The 23,841-nt window shown below is 31.8% G+C and overlaps 1 protein-coding gene across 1 annotated transcript in view; it reads left to right on the top strand.

Annotated features, from left to right (window-relative positions):
- The window catches only part of LOC140435586 (uncharacterized), a 163,871-nt gene extending 141,191 nt beyond the window's left edge, over nucleotides 1–22,680 (top strand). Inside the window, exons 12-18 of the mRNA XM_072524336.1 lie at nucleotides 1,976–2,212; nucleotides 11,192–11,335; nucleotides 12,887–13,072; nucleotides 14,684–15,004; nucleotides 17,802–18,038; nucleotides 20,640–20,891; nucleotides 22,441–22,680. Coding sequence (XP_072380437.1) covers nucleotides 1,976–2,212; nucleotides 11,192–11,335; nucleotides 12,887–13,072; nucleotides 14,684–15,004; nucleotides 17,802–18,038; nucleotides 20,640–20,891; nucleotides 22,441–22,604 — 1,541 coding nt within the window. The 3' untranslated portion in view covers nucleotides 22,605–22,680. The remainder of the gene's footprint in view (nucleotides 1–1,975; nucleotides 2,213–11,191; nucleotides 11,336–12,886; nucleotides 13,073–14,683; nucleotides 15,005–17,801; nucleotides 18,039–20,639; nucleotides 20,892–22,440) is intronic.
- Nucleotides 22,681–23,841: the final 1,161 nt, after the last annotated feature.

Below are 23,841 nucleotides of genomic sequence, written 5' to 3' on the forward strand. Positions count from 1 at the left end.
TGTCACGATTTAAGTTAAGCCACGTAAAGTATAACTTTAAAAAAATAATATTGAAAAATAATATTACAGTAGAAATAAAACTTACAGGAAAAATGAATGGAATAATCACCTTAGTATAATGGCGGACACAATAGTCCTTAAATAGCAAGGAACATACCACCAAGTGGTAGAAAAAGTATCGGCCGAGCGCCCAAGAGTTGGAGTAACAATCTTCTATAGAGGCATCAACCCTTCAATGAACAAGCAAAATAGCAAAATTCTTATATAAAACAAGAAGAAGAAGAGAAATATTATTTCTCCAAATAAAATCACCAAATGAACATTAGACTTGAGTAGTACAAACTAAGCAAATATTGAAATACGATATTGTCTACACAAGGCAGGAAGAGAAAATTATGCTTAATCCATCAAAGATGAAGACTATATAGAAACAGGGTACTCTTTCCTAAAACCAAGGAAAACAGTCGATGAGGATCCTTCAACTGTTGTTTATAGGGTCCTCATTTTATATCTCGTACTTTTTGTTATTCTATCCATGATTATTATAAAAATTAGATGGATCAGACTACCTTATTGTTTTACTCCCCTCTCTAGGAGAAAATCTTCCGATCTTTCTCCCCTGATTTGTTTACTAATGCTAGTACTAGTTCCTTCCATGTCTCCATTTCTCTTTTTATTATGTTTCTCATCACAAAAATATTATCTGTTGTTTTGTCTGTCTCTATTTTCTTGTTCTTTAGGTTTTTTTTCAATTTATATCTTAATTTATTGCTCCAAAACCAGTCTATAGCTTACTCGCCTATCCATTTCACAATTTCTGGTTCTATTTCATCTGTTTCTTTAGCTTTTAGTTTTTTAATTTTTTTTGTTCCTTTTGTGTTTTGTGTATTATTTGAGATCAAGCTTTTATTTGTGTCTTCTTCTAACTTAAATGTACAGGTGTGAGGTGTGATTTATTTCCAAACTCTTATCTATATTACTTTTATTTTTGGTATTAAGTATTTCTTATTTAATAAATAATTATTATATTTAACACCTGACATTATTTTAATGAAGTTAACTTACTGGCCTATCTTCAAAATATAATTATAGAAGTACTGATAACTTTTTGAAAAGAGTACTTAACTTTATATTCTACACAAATAGAAAAGTGAGTAGGTAATTCAATTGTATTTAAATGCAATTATAAAAATAAAAGATGACTTATATTAATGAAGCCTGCCGTTTCACTGTTTTTTTGATACTAAACACCACCATTATTAAACCACTCAAATCTAATACTAATTAGAGACAAATAAAAATGTTTGCTTTGTCCGTGAATATCGAATCAAGACTCCTTAATAAATCTCGATATTAATGAAATTGAAAAATCCCATGAGGTTTTTTTGCATAATCAATTTCATGAGATACCCCAAAATAAGGTACAATTGGTCGCCCAGGCGAAAAGTTATTCAAATCTTTTTAAACAATTTTTTTTGACAAATAACATAATAGGTCTGTCTCACCAGTAATTTCTCTGCAAACTTAATCGCTTTTGAGTAATAAACAATTTAAAACTGAAATAAAACGCAAAATTATGATTTTAAACACTCAAAAACACAAGCAAAAACTATTATTTTTGAATTTACCAAGGATCTAAATTCAAGTTCAAACCTGTTTCAATAATTTTCCGATAGAAATTTTGGGCTTATTTAATTTTAAAACATTGTTTTTTAATTGTTAATGAAGCGCTTATGACAGAACAAGCGCTCGGGCTGCAGCGTGTACAAGAGAGAGCAACACGATCTATGGCACAAATTGCTTAGGTTTGAATTCTCATTGTATAAATGAGCGCCCGCCCTGAGCTTTTCACCTTGTCCAAAACGATTTATCTATTTACTGGCATACACACAATGGATGTAAAAAATAAGTGTTAATAATACTCATGATTTTTTCACTCCTTATTAAAAACCTTTATTTCTTTTACTTGTTTCAGTCAACTTAAAAATGGCCATCATCACAGGGAATATCTGTTACGATCTTACGGGAGTAGTTTTTGCATTCATAGCCATATTTGTGGTATACTGTCAATGGGCATTCCGTTACTGGAAGGTCAGAGGTGTACCATTTGTGGAGCCTAGGATTCCATGGGGCAGTCTTAAGTCACAAATAAACTCCACCATATCAATGGGAGAAGAATTCGCCCAGATGTATGTGAACGCTAAGCGAGATGGTAAGAACAAAAGCATATAATATTTCTTGAAGAATTTGTTATATTATTGATCTTTTTAACATAACAATATACATATACTCTAATATTTACAAATAATTCTAAGAGCTTTTAAAAGTAGACAAAATAAAAAATTATGTGAGCCCTAACAGTTTCCAGCTATAATAGTACGAAATCCATTAGTTGTAGATATTAGATTCTTTAGTGCATCTTGACTGTTAAAGGCAATAAATATCCTGACCAAATTGAGGTATTTTTTAAGCTTACTTGAGCATAAAAATCTATTGCTAGCAGTTCTGCTTAAAAGATTATGGGAGCGTTGGCAAGGATTATTGATAGTCTGGTGTTAGCATCAGTAATATCTAGTTAAATTCCTTCTTGTGTGTTAGACCCATACGTGAGAGCGTGAGATTAACATGTTTTGTTTGTAAAGTCCTGTGATTATAATACGCAGAATTGTTAGCTCTATATTAAAAAGCTATATTAGTACGTGAACTTCTGTAGTAAAAGGGCCACAAACATCTAATTTTACTCCTGTGAAATTAAAAAGTCATTTAACCGTGCCAATGAAAACTTTAGTGTTAAATGTCCTTGATGCTCTTGTACATGAACATTTTACAACTACTGTTCGGAGTGTAGTTTCTAAGTCACTCAAATATGACGGTTGGAGAAGCAACTATTTATAGATTTTTAGAGAAACGAAAGAGTGGAAGTATTATAGAAGCACCTAAAACGTCAACAGGGAGAGAACCCATTTATATAGACGATACTGTGAAACTGTGAAACAAGCGATTCGAAGAAAAGATAATTTTATTTACAAAAAGGATTCTTACTTTGGATAAACTTTTAGTATACCTTAATGAAGACGAATCTTTGCCAAACATTAAAAACGATAAATTGGGGAACACTTTACGTGAATTGGGATTTTTTATGAGAATAGCAATAGAAAATTCGAAAATTGAGGAGAGAAGGTAAAAAGATTTTTTATTGAAATGAAACATGGATAAATGAAGGGCATGTTGTAAAAAAGTTTGGCAAGATAAACTGGTTATAAATGCTCGTTAGGCATTATTAGAAGTCTTGTCTACGGGCTTTAAATTTCCAAATGGTAAAGGTGTAAGCCAGATAATCATATCTGTTCTATTAGGTCTTTGGTGCTGTTATCGGTTAGATTAAAAATGTGGCAGCAAGAGAAATATTCTATGCATCATTTGTTTTGTTTTGAATATTAATATGATATATTGAATGCTGTATTTCACATGAATTTTTTAGCACTTATACCATCATCTAAATTCAAAATTTTTAAATTTATTTTTCACTTATCTTGTAAAGTACAATATTTTACAGTTAAGTATATCGGATTTATTTAAATACTCTCATTATTATAATCATTAGTATGGAAATTTTCCTCACATCCGATAGATAGGTATACCTAACTATCTTAAATTTTTTTGTAATTCTCCAAATTACTTGAAGTCTGTAGAACATTAAACAAATTATTATTACTAAAGAAGAATTTGGCTTAAAAAAGAGCCCTAATCGTTATTAACTGCAGTAAGAGGATTAACTTAGGGAGATTAATACAAAATTACCTAAAACCGTTCAAAACTTAAAATCTGATTATTAGACTGTATCCTGTAAAACGTTTGATCTCGATTAGTATGTTTGCCCCTTCATTGAATCATTACGAAAACAATGCTATTAGGATAATCGGTACATAATATATTTGAATACTTAGCACTTTAAAATCTCTTTCTTTATCGAATGTATCTGCAAGTCCCTTGTATACTTGGTTTGCTGATTACAAACCTAACTGTCAATTTAGTAGTTATTTTTTCCTCGGTAGCTTCATTTTGAGGAGTTGGTAAAAAGCTGATCGTTTACCAAGACTTTACGAAGTTGCTCAGTGTGGGAGCATCGTTGGGGGTGGGTAAGGATATAGATTAATAGAAAAATATCAGATATATAAATAACAAATAGATAAATGGTAGAAAATAATTGGATAAAGGTTTGACAAAAAGAAAAACAAAAAACACTAAATACAGTTAAATTTCAAAATAAAGAGGGCGCCAATAACTCTTGACCAGAGACTTACAAAGAACAAAAATTGTCAGAAAACATATAAAATTATAAAAATTGACTTAGTTATCCATAACCTGAAACGACATATTAATATTCAATAAAATACTTTAAAAAAGTTACCTATATTGTGTATAAAATATTATTATAATAAAAATAATAACTCTCAAAAAACGGTTTATTTATACTAAAAAAATATACACAAATATATGCTAATTTTAGCAATTAGTCAACATGTATTTATTAAATACTTAACAAAATTATCCTACGGCCACATTGTCGTTTATATTCTGATAACCAAAAAGGGTTGCAGTCTTTAAGTAAATCGAAATTAAACTTAATTAGCAAGTTAATTTAATTAAAACTTTAAATTTTTAAACGAAACAAAATTACATTAAATAATTCTTTGACTACCACCTGAATCGAATAAAAAAAGGCCTTTGTTTCGTTCTCACTAAAATTACGTTACAAACTCAAACGTTAAGGTCGGTACACATATACGAGCCAAACGGTATGCATACGGTATGCGAACGCTATATTCGGTAATGTGTACGGCAGAAAAAACCGCTTGCGTACTGTTTCATCGTGACTCGTCGCGAACCAAATTGTTGCGGTTTATTCCACGACTTCAAAGGAAGCTCGTCTTTCAGTTTGGACGGCGCTTACTACATAGTAACATATTAAAAAAAAATAAAGAAATTACGTGGCTTCGTTTAGCTAACTTACATAACGTAATAAACTCAAACATCAAAAATTCTCAATAATGATTCTGTTTCATAAAAATTAATGTTTTTTTTAAAGTTCCGTATTATCACATAACCTAACTACACACAAAAATAACAAAATAATATTTATGGCACTCACATTATGATAAGGTTACTGGCCTCTGAGGAGAACATATGCTAAACTTAAAAGGAAGAAACAGGTCATTGGTTTTTAAAGCCCTGACAAGAGGTGAGATTTTCAGATATATGCTATAAAAAAAAGGTTTTTTACACTCTTTAACAAAAATATTGACAAAGGAGATTGGCCTCGTGTTGACATTCAGATAGAAATCGCACTGGAACCCATATAAATTCAGGTTTTACCACTGAACTTAAAACAACTGAAATATTTACGTCACAATCGATTTTGATGGACAACTAAGAAAAGGATAACCGAGCTAGGCTGTATTGTCTGCTTTCTGCTTTAACACCTTGTGGACAAAGTTAATTAATGTTTAGAGGGGGATATACAGTTATATTAAGTGGTGGTTTTGTTCACATGGGAAATTATTAACACGTCAATTTTTAATTATAGCCAAAGCTAGTTAAATCTTGAGAGATTATGGGTAGGACTAATACTTAAGTGACGTAGCACTGCACGTGATCATGGGAAAGTATGCATATTCTAACCCAGACAAAATTTATTATAGCGGAGGCTAAAAATACTGTATTCAAAGACACAGTCACGGCAATAAAAACTGTCTATGAAACACTTGAATACACCATCGTCCGAATTGTTACATTTAAGACAATTGATACGTTACAAGTCGAGCAAATAAACGAGTCTCTGAGTTTGCGCAGCGATGGCATTCGTCGCCTTCCAACTCTACGATTTCCTAAAATCTCTCCCTGTATGATATTCTGCAGAAGCTGGTATTTTATATATTCTTTATTTCAGTATTCAGTTCTGCTTCTATATAAGCATACGAACTCTTAGCCAATATTTAAACAAAAAAATATTCAACAAATAGTTTATTAACAAAACAAAACTGTATCAATTAAAACAAAAGCTCATTTTGAAAATTTTATAGTAGTTTATACATTATTATTTATAAATGAAAAGTTTTTATTAAATATTCACTCCCATTTCTCATGATTATTTCAAGTTTTCCAGTGTTTGAAACTTTATGAGATTCTAGGATTACAGACTTGTCGGCGTAAGGCAACTGTTTTTCGTTGACATCTCAGATCGAGTATTTCATTAGAATCAGTACATTGCTTGGAGAACATCTGAATTCATCTTTTACAGTGGTACAATTTTCATTTCTTTTAGAGATATACTATTTTTTTCAGTAACGCGATGTAATCGTTCTATGAACTGTGGTCTTGCCCGAATCCAAATTGATGGTCAGAAATTAAATCTTTGGTTTCTGATACTATCATTTTTGGGTAATTCTAATAGAATATTAAATTTAAAGAATTCAAATGATATACATATATTGATTTATTGCAATTATTGTTCAATGCTACAAAAATTCTTCTACTTTTTCTTATTTAGGTATGTGACTCATTTAGAATATGTTCTCGAACGTCCAATTTTTAAATTTTTATGTTTTATGAAACAGAGGGATGCTCTGCCAAAAAATTGATTATATTTCTATCCATAAATATGGATTTATTATAATTCACCTTCAGAATAATAATTATCTTTAGATATTCTAAACATTTTTAACATTGGACAATGTTTTTTAATTTTTACCAATACTTGGTAGTAATACAAAGTTTTTATCAAGGGTAATAAAAGGTTTTTCTTGTCAAAACCATTAATTATTTATTACAAAAAGAGAGTTGCTGACAAGAAAGAAATGTTTACTTTGTTTTTTATCAAACAAAAAAAGTGATATTCAAATAACCTTAAATTTAAGAATTTATTAAAGCTTTTTTAGAGGCTTGATAGATAAAATCACACAAATATACTGTTGTTCAAATAAAAATAATGTTATGAGCCAAATGATTTATCAATAACATCTCAATAAAAAATTTGCTTGTTGAAATGTTTAAGTACTGACTGGGTTTTGATTGATAACACGAAGGACATCTTTTATCCAGGGTTAAATTTTTCAAGTCTTTTTAAGATGTCTGGCTGTCTTTTAACCTTGGATTATTAATGTTTGGAAGCTTTCTGTATTTTTATTTATTTTATAAAACTTCTATTCCTATTAATATTATAATTAATAATATAGGTATTAATTGTGGAAGCTGAGAATTATCTTTTAAAATCCCAATAAGTAACCAGCATTGCCGGAGCTCCAACAGTTATAATGCTTATAAGTTTATTAAGAGACACATCAAACAAAACGTATAAAAACGGCCAATTGTGAAAGATCAGGGGCTAAGCTGCATACAATACAGTTCTTCAAATAATTTTTACATTACCTTTAAAAGATATATTAATTGCAGTTATGCATCATTTGGTTGTGTGTCTCGAGAAAAGGAATCGCAGAAAAACTTTGTGCAAAGATAGTTTTTTTTTAATAAACGGTCCCTTTACATACGGCGTTTTCGCTAATGTAAAGCATTCGAGCAATACATCAGGCAATATCAAATCTAGCTTCAGCCATATTATTAGCTTGATTGCTAAAGGCCGTCAAAATTGACTGTAGTTTAGTTACATTTGATTTTAAAGAATCCAGTTTATCTGATCTTTATTTGGAATTTGGTAATTAGAATACTGAGAAAGACTGTTGCGTAAATAATACATATTGCGTTTTACTAAAAAAGAAATTCTCGCACTCATTATTAAAACTTCTATTTCCTTGTTTGTATTTTCTCCTTTATTTTTGTACTCTGCCATCATATTTTTTCAAGAACTGGAAATAAAATATTGTGTTAATAAAACAATAACAACACGTGTTACATACTACAAAACAAATCATGGTTAACTCAAGAGTTATAGAAATTGTTCTGGTCTCGTTCGATTACTCACTTTTATTTCAAGCCACTGTTTATGTTCGTCCTAGCAGTATTTGATGTGTCATACCATTCCTAGCTTGGATGGAAAAGGAATTTGTTATAACCTTACACTTAATCTTGCATATTTGTTGTCAGTAATTTAAAATGAACTCAGTTAGAGTTATCTAGAGCCACAAATAATCTTGAGCTAATTGAACAGAGGTCACGTTTAGGCACTGAATATAATACTTAATACGATATTTAAAATTATCATCAAATATTTTGACACAAGAATTTTATTCATCATAACTATTTTCAGTCAATAACCTTTTAAAAATAGATTTGAATACTATAAAATACGAAAATAACTTGAAAATAACTTGACCTTTACTTAAATATACAGAACGTTTTTGGACTAACAAGTTTATCATCAGTGCTGTTATCTAGAATAGGTATTACCAGTTTAATGAAGACAAACGTTAAGGTTAAATTTTAACTAAAGTTAAGTCATGTGTTGAAAGAGGGTCATGATTTCATTTTTCAAGAAGCAACAATTTTGGAAAGGGAAACGGTGTGAATTAAAAATCAAATTGTATTAATACGAGATCTGAAATTAATAATTTAAGCATAAGTTATAATAACATTTTGTCTTATTAAAAAATTTTAATAAATTAGTAACATAGGATTTGGTTAATTTATCGGTCCGGTATTTGATTTTTAATTTATGACTAAACCGTATTCATTTTACAAATTCCCAATCGTCAATAGAACCACGTATAAGCCAAACAGGGTCGTACTGATGTACGACCTATGTATCATATGATTTTTAAAAATATTTACTTTTGAAACTGTTAGTGTAAGAATTTCTTAAAATTTAATCATTATATCACAATTAAACTAAACTCTAAAAAATAACACGACCAGTAAATAACTTAACAATAACTATAACATAAATATAACACAATATATTAACTTAAAAATCAACAGGATACACTTTGAATTTAAAATGCTGGCCAGTTGGGATCTGTAACATGAGAATCTGTCTCGCTTAAGGTAATAAATTATATTTAATAGCCTCTTGACGAATAAGACGGCGCATATCAACACGTGCTCATGTTTACTTATGGGAATTCGGTAAACGAATGAACTTTACTACTAATTATTTTACTTAGAGATTTGTTTACGTCTTTTTTCCTGTTGGTGTAGATTGTTTGTCCGTTAATTTCTTTCCTACCCTACCGATTTATGGCAGCAGTCAAACGATATGTGAGTGATGTCCAATGATTATTTTATCAAAATGATATTTATTTAGTGTAGTGTAAAAATTGTGTGTTTAATTGTCATGGTTTTAAAATTCTTATGCTCATAAAAGTGTAATTAATTAATTTGTAACCACGAGCAGTCAGTTTTTTTAAGTTTTATCTAAAATTGTTAAAATTCTCATTAAATATACATTTTTACAATGTATTGAAAAAGGAAATAAAATTTCTCAAAGGTTGACTAAGCTCATAGAGTTTTACTTAAATCAGCCCAAGTTAATTGACTGCATTCCCGAGAATAAAATAAAATAAAATTTGTTATAAATTTACATTTGTTTTAAGTAAAGTGGTAATACTTTATATACGATATTTATTTGGGTTTCTTCTCTCTATTTTATGCTTTCCCTTGTACTTATTACCTTAGGTATTATTTCACCGAATTGTATCCATTTAATATCTAATCTTATGTCTTCCACTGATTTTATTTATTGCCTTCATGTTTCTTAATTTTCTAAGGCACAATTAATGACATATGAGCTCTGAGTTATCAATTTATACATTTTGATGACGATCGTAAAATTTCCTTAATACTTAATAAAAAACTTGAATTTGCATATCAAACACGAATATTTTCTGCTTTAGGTAAGCTTCTTAACATTTTCTCAAGTTATTGCTACTTGAACTTTAATTTCTTTGATTTATGCAAGACATATATAGATTACGAATTAAAATTAGAAGTGATAAGGCTAAATTAAATCAATGCTCAATATTTTTAAAATCAATCAAGTTGGAAATAATGTTAAAAACCATTAAAATATTATAACTAAAAGTAATCCCAAATTTAAGAGTGTATTTTTATACTCTTCTTACTAAAAGTAAATATCACAAAACGAACTCAAATTTTAAATAAATATATCTATAATATGCATCATCTTAAATACGAAGTTTCTTAAGTAGGTCATAGTTGCTTATAATTACCACAAAAATCAAAGTAATTATAATACACAGAACAATTCCATTGTTTTCCATTCCATTCCATTCCAATTAATAAACCATATTGGTGTAATGCCACAGTAATTTTTTGAGATTATCTTAAATCTGAAGAAAATAAAATATTTAATATAAAATCTAAAATACAGAATAATCTACAGAATATAAAATTAAGCATAGTAGCTTAATACTAAAAATTATTACATATAAGATTATCCGTTGGGGATCATTTACCAGATGGCACAAAGATAAAAACACATGTGCGATAGGGATGTATACTGTCCCCAATATTATTTAATATATAATCCGGACACATTTTAAACCTTGCGCTAACTGATATAGACGAGGGATACCATAAATGGAGAACTACTGAACAACATAATATACGCTGGTGACACTGTCACTTTTGCTGGCAGTTTGGAAGGTCTGCAGACGTTTGGCTCCAGGGTAGCAGAAATAACTAACAGGTTTGGTTAAAAGTATGAAAATTATGCATATCTCATTTTTTCTAAAGAGAAAATTTACTCACATTAGATACCTTGGTTATTAAAACAATTAAGATCTGGAGTCCCCTTTTTCTAATATCGAGCCCTACGTGACCTGCTATGCTGAAGAATCTCCCAAAAATTTTTTGACGCATCTGGACATCGTGAGCAGTCTGGCTTTTTATACGGTCTTATAAAAATTTTTACTAAGATTTAAATGGTTGATATTTTCTGGGAGGCTTTTCGGACTGACACTAGCAGTATGGAGAGTAGTAGGTATTATCAGCGTTGTTTTCGATTTTTGTCTATTGCTTGACAATTTTTACGTTGCACTCTACGCTATTGCAATCTAAGTTGCACTGTAGGCTAACTGTATGGTGTGAGATAAATATCTTCGACTACTTGTAAAAATAAGATCTTAAATTGGCAACCTGCCTTTCGAATAGCTTTTCTATGTTTATTAGTCCTCTTCGTTTTAGATATGCATGAACTATAATAATTATACTATTTCAGGACATAAGCACATTGGGCTTTATGCGGCAACATCTCCAATTTATATGCCAGTAGATAATGATCTTATAAAACGGGTGTTAGCCAAGGATTTCAACTACTTTAATGCTCGTGGAATATATATCAATGAAAAGGATGAACCTATAGGTGAGTGCCATATTTGTTTTTTATTTGTTTCTTTAAATTAAGCTTTCAAGTCAAAGAAATATTTGTTTTACTAGGTCAAAGCAATATTATATCTGTTTTTTAAAAGATAGTATCTTCACTAAAGATATTAAGGAAGTTTAAAGGGTTTTTTTTTATTTTCGAGATACGGTTTGGTGTTTAAAGTTTAAACGCTAAAAAAATGCTTCACACTTAAAGATAGCATTATTCAGCATACGTAGTTGGTCCGATAAGTACTTAGCCTAATTGCCCGATGGCGCCACTATCCCAAGAGAAATCTGCTATCATTTAATACATATTCATAGATGCTTATTGTCCAAATTTCAGCCTAATCTGACTCTTTTCTTTTGACCGCGTATGAAAGTGGCCATGTCCGCGTATTTCAGAAGAATGGTAAAAGCAATATCGTTTAACGAGTTCCAACATAGTCGCACGTCGGTTTTTGATGAGTCACGCTCATGTGCTCCGAAATCGGCTACCACGGAGGATAACTATACAGAAATCCACGATCTCGTATTTGCAGACCGCCGAGTGAAGATACGTAAGATAGCTAAGACAGCAGGCATCTCAAAAAAGCGAATCTCATGTCCTGCGTAAAATTTTGGGTATGAGAAAGCTGTCGGCGTGATGATTGCCGCGTTTGGATTGCTCACTTCGGACAAAGAGCTCAACCGTGAGACCACTTCAGAGCAGTGTTCGACGCTATTTAAGCGTAATCCGAAGGAATTTCTACGTCGTCAACAAATCATAAATCCACTGGTGCACATCAGAGACCAAGGAACAGTCGAAATAGTAGACGGCACCCGGCGAACGTGCTCCGAAGGGTGTGAAGACTGTTCTATCCCGGAAAGGTGATGGCTATCATTTTCTGAGATTGCCATTTAATGATCTACGTAGAGTGCCTAAAGAAGGGCAAAACCGTCACAGGGCTCTACTACGCCGAATTATTGGGCTGATTCGATGCCGAATTGCAGAAAAAGCGACCCCATTTAGCGAAAAAAAAGTCCTCTTCTACTATGACAACGCACTGGCTCATTCTTCTGTCGCGCCGTGGCCATGGCGAAATTGGTCGAATTAGATTCTCTATTACATATTCTCTATATTTGGCCCCGTGTGACTTCTATTTGTTTTCAAACTTGAAAAAGGCTCTCGCCGGGCAGACATTTACAGAAAAAACACTTATTTTTTAGACGGGTTAAAGGAGCTATTTCTTTTGTCGACTAAGTATTTATCAGACTGCCCTAGTATCCCTCGAAAGGAATCATCAAAATTCTTAAGGAAGTAAAAAAAGAATATAACTTAAACAAGAAAAGAACAATACCGCAAGTAAAAGTATGGCATAAACTGAACAAAGAAATATTTATGCAATATTACAAAGAATAAAAAGGAGTTACAATTCAGTAACCTTTTTTTGTTTTTGCTTGTTACGAGATTAAAAAGAAAATAAGACGAATCTTTAGGAATGTACAAAAATTAGAAAGTTTTCTATTGTGCTTTACAAGTTTAAAATTGAATAGAGGTTTTTTGTTCTAGGCGCTCATTTATTTGCACTTGGTGGAAAAAAATGGAAGAGCCTAAGAAGTAAATTTACACCCAATTTTTCATCGGGCAAGTTAAAATCAATGTTTCACACTGTTATTTCTTGTGGAAAAATGTTAGAGAATTGTTTAAGGACAAAGATTAATGCAGAGGAGCCTGTTGATCTTAAACAGTTTATGGGTAAGTTGTTAACTACTATTACAATAAAATAGGAATGTTTAATATTAAGAACACCAGGATGATTTTATTCATCTTAGACTATGACTCCTACAATCAAACACCTAAGTGTGGATGGACATGGACAACTTTTCTAGAGTTACGTTAGAAGAAATTGTTTTTTTTTATTGAAATCTAAATAATGCCAGACATTTGCTTTGGGGGACGTTGACTTCATCAACCAAAAGACATAAAAAAGAAAAACCCAAACTACATAAAAAACATAAATAATTTTTCTTTCATTTTGGACCTTCTTTTTTGGGAGGGGATTTACCCATTTTCCTCGTGTAACGCCCACCACTGAATAAGGCACTAACATGATTTGTTCTATATATACATTCAGGGATTCTACAGTATTCACTGCCTTTCGGGGCCATCCTCTTTTCCTACTTCCTATGGCGCTCCATTCGGTTATTCTCTTTATGCATCTGCTGCCGCTAATTCTTCTTACATGTCCATACCTTTTTAGTCTTTTTTGTTCTATATATGTTAGTATGTCTGTTTCTATTGATGTTCTTTGCTTTATTTTGTCATTACTTCGCCTATCCATTCTTGTTAGCATCTTCGCAGGCAATCCATCTCTGTTACTACTATCGTACTGCTGTTTTTCTTGTTTATGATCCAATTTTCAGCCCCATATGTCATAATACCTCGCACTAATGTTATATAAATCTGTGTTTTTGTCTTCATATTTAGGAGTCTATCCCACTATGCTAGGTTAAGTTGTCGGATTGCTGTTCTTATTTATCCTAATCTTTGTGTAATTTCTTCCTCTGTTGTTGCCTTTTTTCTGATTATAAACCCCAAGTACTTGAATTTATCCTTTCCTTTGATTGTTACGTTGTCATCAATCTGTAGATCTTCTATGTCTTCTTCATTTCTAGCTGGCGACTCATCATGGCATTTATAAGTGACACATTTCTGCGATAAGCAACAAGAGTCGACGAATGATCATTGGTACCTATATTTGTAAAGGTTATCTGTCTTCTTTCCTTTCTGATTTCTGTCTGTCTTTCTTTCTCATTTAGATTTCTCCATTTCGACGTTTGCTTGTTATTATAGCTATTGGAATCTTTGACCTTTTTTCTCTATGAATACTTCAAAATCTAATATTTTATCTTGCATATTTTAAATATCCTACTTCATCCAGACTTGTATCTCTAGGTTTAAGACTCGGCTGGTTCCTTTTAAGTTACCTCAGCAACTTATCCTTCACCAACTCTTTAGAAGCTAATAAGGACAGTGACAATTTTTTTCTAAATACTAATGGAGATTAATGCATACTATGGTGTTTATGGTATTTAATTAGTCTCTACAAGTGACATCTCTAAAATGACATTACCTTTGACAGTCCTATACCAACAAGAACATCACTATCATCGGTGGCGATTCTCCCAGTTGATTTTGCAAGTTGTTTGCACAATACTGTTATATTCTGTGTTTTTGAGTTTTCAGTTAAAATCACCGATCTTCCCAGCATTTTATCTTTCTCCGTGTTCTCATCCGTGTATTTGCCAAAAATGTGATTATTTAGTAAACACATTAATAAAATTAATGAACAATATTTTTATTTAGGTAGTTTCACCATCAGCGTAATAGGTTCATGCGCATTTGGAATAGACTGCAACAGTTTCGAAGACGACAATCCCTTCAAACAGATGGCCAATAGAATCGTAAACAGAACCCTTACGGATGACGTCAGATTTGCTGTTGCAATTAATTTTCCAAAATTAGCTAGCGCTATCAGATTGACTTGGATCCCGAAGACTATTAAGGATTTTTTCACGAAAGTTGTGGTTGATACTGTTACGTATAGAGAAACTAGTAAAGTAGATCGTAACGATTTCTTACAAGGATTGATCAATATTAAAAACGATCCAGAATCAGGCGGAAAACGTAAGTTTAAAATTATTTTTACAGTTTTTTCTTAATTAGGTTTGTTGTTATGACTTCGTTATCTACTTAAATACTCATTAAATTTTTGTGGGACGTTCATGGAAGTAACGTCTAAGGACGAAATTAAACTAAATGATAAATATATTACAACATTAAATCTACTATTCTAATTATGGTAATCGTGTAAGGAAAGCTTTTAAATATAAACATAAATATCAAGAAGTCTCAAATAATGTTTACAGTTAAAAAAATGAAATTAAGAAATATACAGTAGCTGGAGAAAAAATTGGATAAGTAAGGAGGTTAAAATATTTGACCTGTCCTTTAAACTATAACTGGAACCCCTATGTAGACTGAAATAAATAGTCAAAGTCTGAAAAGGGGGAAAACCTACTTAAATATTCGAAATTTTTTACTAATCCAAGATATTTTAATTTGAGAGACAAGATATTTAAATAATATATTTGTCCTTTTCAAATCCAACTTGTGAATGGAATGCTGAATGTCCAGAATAGCCCATGCACAAAATACTAAATTAAAAAGTAGAAAATAAAGCGTTCGTCTTTAAAGGTATATAATTTTTACATAGAAATAAGGCTGCTTATTTAACAAATATTAATACTGCAGTGACTGCCTATAAAATATCTGCTTCTTCTTCACGTGCCATCTCCGCGACGGAGGTTGGCAATCATCATGGCTATTCTGATCTTAGATGCTGCTGTTCTGAATAGTTCAATTGATGTGCATCCGTACCATTCCCTCAAGTTACGCAACCATGAGATTCTTCTTCTTCCTACACTTCTCTTGCCCTGGATTTTCCCTTGTATAATCAATTGAAGTAGGTTGTATCTCTCATTACGCATAACATGCCCCAGGTATTGCAGCTTTCGTGTCTTGATGGTTTTTATAAAATATAGGTAACCATAAAATAAGAAAAAAAAGCGTCTACATATTTTTGCCATTTATTTGGTTAGTAAACTGTTTGACGACACTCTTTTGTTTAGATTGTGCCATTCATCTATGTTTGTGGTTTTTGAGTAGGCTATAGGACCCATTGTCGAACTTCTGTGAGAACCGCTATGTCGGTTCTGATATTGCTAGTTGTTTAACTAATCTTGCTTATAGATTTTAGATTTTATAGGGGTCATTTGAACTTAAGAATCTTGATAGATTTTTATGTATATCCTACATCTACTAAATCTGTATTATCGTATAAAAGATTTAGATTTCTGGAAAAGCCTATTATCCCTTTTGAAGCTAGGTTTATTATCGAATCAGGTTCTAACAATATTTTTGTAAATTTTTTTGTTTTATAGTAGATTGCATTAAGTTCCTTGTTCTATTTTTAGACATCACTGTAGTTCTAGTTCATAAAAAAAGTAACAACTTTTACTACAGCAAGACTATCCTCAATCTTGTTACCAACTATTGCTGTATTTCCTTTATCATCTAACCTTAAATGTCCACTGCTAGACATAGACTTCTCACATGCTTTTTTACTTAGTCTGTTTTTGCGAGATCTGAATGCAAATTGTAGTCATTCTTTTATTGTTGTTGTTGTTATTATTATTGTTTTTGTTCTTGCTTTTATCGTTGTTATTCTTTCAACAACGTCTACTACTTCTGATCTTTTGTGTAGACTAGCATTAGGTATTGTAGATAATTCCCTAACAGTATTCTATACATTAGTCTTTCTGCAACTTGTAGTTTACCCAATGTTATTCTTGCGTGTGTTTGTTCTCTAGATCTCATCACTGGTAGAATGCACCGATTAAATATTTTTCTTTTCAGAGACAATAAAATTTTTGACCTCAAAATATCCCTCATCTTTCCAAATGTAGCGCAAGCTAGGTTTATTCTTTTCTTCAGCTCGATTGTTTGATTTTATCGACTTATTTTGATCCCATGGTCCAAATACTTATAGTAGTCAACTAGCTCAATGTCTTTGTTTTTAACTGAAATATTTTGCAGCTAAATTTTGCAATCTTCGCTTATCCACTGCTGGACATAGATCTCCCTCATAATTTTCCATCTATTTCGATCTTGTGCCTCTTGCATCCAATTGCTATGACAACGTTTTAGATCGTCAGTCCAACGTGTTGGTGAACGACCTCTGCTTCGGTAGGCATCATCTCTTGGTCTCCATTCCAGTATCCGCTTTGTCCATCTATTATCTGTCATTCGAGCCACGTGACCTGCCCAGTTCCATTTCAATGTTGCTACTCTCTCTACTGCATAAGCCACTCCTGTTCTTTGTCGTAGCTGGCGATTTGGGATCTTGTCTCGTAGTGAAACGCCCAACATAGCACGCTCCATCGCCCTTTGACACACACGGATCTTTTGAACTGTTCTTATCGTATCCAGCTCTAAATCCTGCTTGCTGATATGGTTAATAGAGGTCTAGTTTAGGTGTCATCCTGTTAGTTGTTATCTTCATAATTAATTTATAAATGTTGGATTATTAATGGATCTACAGTTCTTCAGCTCTGTTATATCTCCTTTTTTGTGAATGCTCACTACTACAACAGCTTTATTATTTGGTCATCAAATAATCAAACTATTTATTACTTTTCATTTGATTTAATGACTTTTAGACTTTTTCAATTGTTATTTCTGGGATGTCCTCTGAACCCACATTTTGGACTTTTAACAACTTGATGCCGTCTTTCTTATCTTTTTCTCTGTATGGTTACGTGTAAAACTCTGTAACTAGGTATATTAATTATCTTCTATTTATCTGTTACTATTTGTCCATCTCGATCTCACCAATAATAATACTAATAAAATAATTTTTCAGTAAACGAAGAGACAGCTATTACAATGGACGAAATAGTGGCCCAAAGTTTTGTGTTTTTCGTAGCAGGCTACGAGACTAGCGCCACCACGATGTCATGGGTTTTATACGAGATGGCTGCCAATCCTGACATCCAAGAAAGAGTCAGGGAAGAAATAGAAGAAGTACTTAACAATCACAATGGCGAAATCACCTATGAATCCCTCTACGATCTGAAATATATGGGTCAATGCATCGATGGTATGTATTGGTTAATTTTTAATAGCATTCATAAATTGCTAGTCATATAGACATTGTCGTCATGGTTGATAATCATTATTATTTGTATTTTAAATATTATCTTTAAAAAAAATTCCATCTGCATATATTAGCTTACGTTTTTTTTATGTATTTTTAATAGATTCCACAAAAAAATATATTTTTATCCCAAAAATAAATTTTTCGATTTTTTCTTTCGGTTTAATTTGTTTTTTTAAATTTTATACTTTACGCCAAATAAAATATGCTTATAAAGGAAGTGGGAGCACCATTTACTTTAAATGAAAAAAAAAATATTAATTAAACAACCAAAATATGTGTTCAATTTTTTACACGCGAAATAAAAAATGTTATATTTTTCAATTCTTATAATTCTCAACCTCAATATTAAAAACCATGACTTAATTCAACCCTGAGTTATGATTACTATCTAATTTTAACCCCACTCTTTAGACATACACAGTTTTAAAATGGCAAACAAAAAGAACGCTGGAACGCGGAAAATATATGTATATCTTATGTTATTTAAAAGAAAAACTAAAAGCTAAACAGGCATCTAAAGTTTATAAAAATTTAAAGGGAAACACTTTCAGTAAACACATTGTTAAAAGTACTGATTTTAATATAAATGGACAAAAAGAAGTCAAAAACACATTTTTACTGATAGTTCCTTCCTCAATCACTTTAAACAGGTGAAAGAAATAACTAGTAGGTCCTTCGTTTAGTTCTGCAATTGTTCAAGCTCAGACGAAGGCCTTAAAGGCCGACTTATGAAATCACTTACAATAACATTAGTACTAAAGACGTAATAGGTCAGCCTCTCTTAAAAAATGTACTACCAGCACAAGCAGTCACTTTTCAAACTACTTTAGATCAAAATGCCATTACTAAAACTGTAATATCTGCATCGCCCGGGCTTCTTAGTATTTCTCCCCCACAAATAGTGTAAGGATCCAATACTTTGGTTTTAGGTCAAGCTCGGACTACACAAAATATTTTCGTCTCTGCTCCAATTCTGACAAATGTCAATTTTCCTTCATTAGTTATTGCAAATTTAACTCCAATACCACCTTCTTGCGGTGTGCCAGTCAAATTGGCATAGATAGTTCTCCCAAATCTAATACAGATTCAAGGTATTTCTCAACAAAAACTTTTTAATGCTTAAAATATACCCCAGGCAGCCTCTATTCAAGTTAGAAATATATCCACCCCTACTTTCTAACATTTCAACAAAATTCCAATACCAAAACCTTTCGACTTATTATCAATTGCAACATCTTTTAAGGAAGGTGAAGAAATTATTCCACCTTGGTAAAGTCCATACCTTCCCCACTAATACACAAAAATAAAATACTTCTTTCAAAGCCTCATATCGCCTTGGCTAACATTACTGGCCCCTCAAAACCAACTGTTTTTACTCATTCCATCCCACAATCCAGTTCATTCAGTCGGACCTGCCTTTTCATCTGTTACTGTTACCCTTCCATTTGTAATGAGCCAAGTAACAATAGCCCTTGCAGTACCCAACAATATTCCGTCATTGATGGCTCAGTTTATCTTGCCGACTCCTAATGTGAACGTCAATGTAACGTGTCCTCCTTTGCTGTGTACTGTTCCTCATGTTTAGGCTTTTACTAACCAAACCCACTTTTAGAGAAAAAAGATAGGCATTCATGCTTTTGATGCATAATACGCTGTCATTATAAAACGTATATGTTTGTTATGCAAGTCTACTGCTTACCAAATTATCGGTACACTAACTACAAATTAAGAATACATATATTAAATTTGCATAAAATTTAACAAACTGGCAATCTCGAGTCCAAAAACAGTAGAATTCATCAAAACCATGCCTTATCTAGATTTAAACAAGTGCAGATTTAGTGCAAAAACACTAGAATGTTGTTGCACTAAATTGTGCACAACATTAAAAGAAAAAGCAAAAATGCAGCGAAGTACATTTGGTGTTTAGTTCATTGTTCAATATTTAGTAGAACGTCAATTAAGCAGATCTACTGGTTCAACTTTAATAAATGGTCGGGTTCTGACCCCAGTACCATAACCAAATTTTATAATGTATTTTGACCGTACGATAACCAGTTTTTTTCTGTAATTTTATTATCAACTAATGATCTCTTCTAGAAGTGATACTTAATATTTGACCATAGCTCTAAAGATGGCTTTGTAAGCCGAAAGCGCTTAGCTAGGAATTAAAATTGTTTACATACTTTAATTGTTTTTGTTTTATCTTTGGATTTGTCATAAGTGTCTACAAAAATATATCAGTTTTTTCATTTAATATATAAAAATTTTATTTGATGTTTATAATTTCTAAACGTATAACTGTATAACAAACTGTACATTCCTAATTCTTACAAGATTAATGACCCTTAAAAAAGAAACATAAATAGGCAAATAATTTGCATAAGAAATATTAAATAAATTTCAGAAACATTTCAATGACCTGACTTATCAGAAAATTAGTTTTATTAGAAATATGGTAAACTGAAGAGTATCTTATATTTATACGATCCTAAGTTTCAAAAGATATACTTAACATTAAATATGTTTTTATCTTTTCAGAAACGTTAAGGAAATATCCACCAATTCCGTTCCTCACCAGAGAGTGCTCGCAAGATTACCAGATACCTGAGACAAACCAAGTAGTTGAAAAGGGCACAAGAGTCATTATACCTACGATAGGTATTCACTATGATGAGGAATATTATGCTGATCCGGATGTATTCGATCCAGAGCGATTTTCAGAAGAGAACAGAAAGAATATTATTCCATACACATATGTTCCTTTTGGAGAGGGCCCTAGGTTATGTTTAGGTAGATTGATATTTATTAAATATACACTCATCGACAATAATATGGAATATTTTGAAATTATCATAAAAATATGTTCAATATGATGGGTTCATGTTACCAAAATATATTTTTCTGAAAAGAAAACTTTACTTAACACATTATACATAAATAATTAATAAAATGAAGCCCATTTTCACTAAATAATTTGAAAAGAAAATTTAATTGAAATTTTTGGAATGTGAACAAAAATAGCTTAAAATTAAGTATTACTTACGACGTGGTACTTTTATGTTTTGTTTAAAAGAACAATAAAATTAATAGCGAGTATTCAATAATCAGAGCGTTCTGATCAATAATACAAGGTACTAGGTGATGTGATAAGTAATCTCCTTTGAAATGAAAAACATAGAGCTTTAAGTTTTTTCTCAGCAAGAAAAATCAGCCAGATAAGAAAGTAATTCGAAGCACAATTTATGAATTTTTGCCATTGTCATAATGAACTTGTGAGCCAATGCATTGTCTTGGAGGCGGCACTTTTTTTTCTGCATATAGGGTCATTTCTTACTGATTTCCTACTTCAATTTGTTCAATAATAATAGAAAGGTAGATAGAGATAATTAATTAAAATTAGGCCTTTCATCATCATCAGAACAATCCTCTATTCACCCCTGTCTCTTCTCCATGCTTTAACTCCAATAGATTTTAAATCGTTCTCTAAGTTGTCCTTATACCTGAGTTTCGGTCGTGCTCTGACAAGTTGTCGCATCGGCCCTTTGTGGTCAAAAACTTTTCTGTTGTACTATCTCGTTTTCTGTTGTTATTCATCTAAGGCGTGCTATCTTAACTAACTTTACTTAACTTTTCCCAAAATTTCTATACAAGTCAAAGTTGTAATACCTGTGCCATAATCCTTGCTATTTTATTCCTTCATATATTCTTCTGAGGGCTTTTCACTCGAAACGTTTTGAAGTTCTGTTAGAAGTTAGAATGAGCAACATTTTACGTAAGCGACCACGATTCTGCTTCGTATGTTACCATTAGTCTTAATGGTGTTTATAGACGGCCACTTTAACTCTTTTGGGTATTCAGAATGTGCCTTTGCAAATACAGTAGGATAACCTTTTCGACCCATTGAGCCACTCTTGGCTGCTTATGATACTTACTTGATCTTACATAGTATGTTTCCAAAAATGTTTAACATATTTTAGTTATCTTTTTAAGATCCCAATGCATAGATGTAGTGTGATTTTTTTTATATCTTATGTGAATCCGTCAATTTTTTCTTGCACTTTTAATTACTGTTACTGTACATAACCTTCTATGATATAATTAAGTCTATAGTAACATTATTTTTCAAACATTCTAAATAAGTAAATACTACTACTGAAACTAAATATTATTGCAAAATATTGAACAAGAATGTTTATTGTATAATAAACTGCATCACTTACTGCATCAGTTAAGAATCTATATTTGCATTCTAGTATCCATTTGTCATATATATTTAACATAAGTATTACGCATTAAATTTATAATACTATAAATAATAAATAATAAATACTTTTTTTAGGTATGAGGTTTGGCATCATCCAAGTAAAAATAGGTATCATGACAGTTTTAAGGAACTATAGACTAAGTATAAGCAAGAAAATGCAGATGCCACTCAAATTGACGCCTGCATTCATACCTACGCCCGAGGGAGGTCTATGGTTAGACATGGAAAAAATTTGTTAATGGGAGGAGTATTATCTACTGACATATTTATTTTAAGAGTTTTTATTTTTATAAAATAAAGTTTATGAAAACCCAACAGTTTTGTTTTGTTTTCGTAAAATATAAAAAGTTATATAAAAAACGGGGATATGAAGTGATATAGTGCTTTACAAACACCGTGCGTATACTCGTGTACACGAATTGGACTTAAAATTAATTTCTCCAAAACACAATATATGACCAACCTAGTACTGGCGAAAAACATCTCAACTAACGGCACGTTAATTGAACAGGTGTATAGCCATAAATATCTGGGCCACGAGATTAAATTAGGAAGAGATCATCAAACAACGGAGCTAAACAGGAGAATAGGACTGGTATGGGCGGCTTACGGAAAACTGAGAGAAGTCTTTAGATCAGATATTCACATATGCTTGAAAAGGAAGGTCTTTGATCAATGTGTACTCCCAGTTCTAACGTATGGAGCAGAAACATTGACCCTTACCAGAAAAGTAATCAATAAAATACAAGTGGCACAGAGAGCGATGGAGAGGTCAATGCTAAATATATCTCTCAGAGACAGAGTATCAAATACAATTATTAGGAAAAAAATCGGTGTTACTGACGCAGTTCAAAGGATTACAACATTTAAATGGAACTGGGTGGGGCATGTTACCGGATTAAAAGATGGAAGGTGGACGAAGAAAATTCTGGAATGGAGACCTAGACACGATGCTTATCGTAATCGAGGACGTCCTCCAACAAGGTGGTCAGATGACATCAAGCGCATTCAGCACAACTGGATTCAGGGTGCTCAAGATATAATGCATTGGAATTATTTACGGGAGGACTATGTCCAGCAGTGGACTCAAAACGTCTGATGATGATGAAATATAACACCGCAAGTAATTTCAAGACGACTGGGAGAGTATCTATTGACGACCGAACATATCCCACTTAATGAGTTTTACGGGGAAACTCAGCTCAGCTCAGTCCATAAATACAATTTGGCATTTCTGTAGACATTCTCAAGAACATGGATAATAGACTTGCCTATATTACGATTCAATACCACATGTAGTGGATATCATATGATTACAAGGTCTTTCTAACTGTATAAAGTAATTATGGAGAAAAACCATCACAGATCCACTACCATCGTATACACAACGCTGTCAACGTACACTAAGTAGGCTTTTTCCTTGGAAGCCGTCTATTGTATACAGGTCAAACTACAGCCAATTATCTTATTAAACAT

Source organism: Diabrotica undecimpunctata, chromosome 1 (assembly GCF_040954645.1).
Source record: "Diabrotica undecimpunctata isolate CICGRU chromosome 1, icDiaUnde3, whole genome shotgun sequence".
Taxonomy (NCBI): domain Eukaryota; kingdom Metazoa; phylum Arthropoda; class Insecta; order Coleoptera; family Chrysomelidae; genus Diabrotica; species Diabrotica undecimpunctata.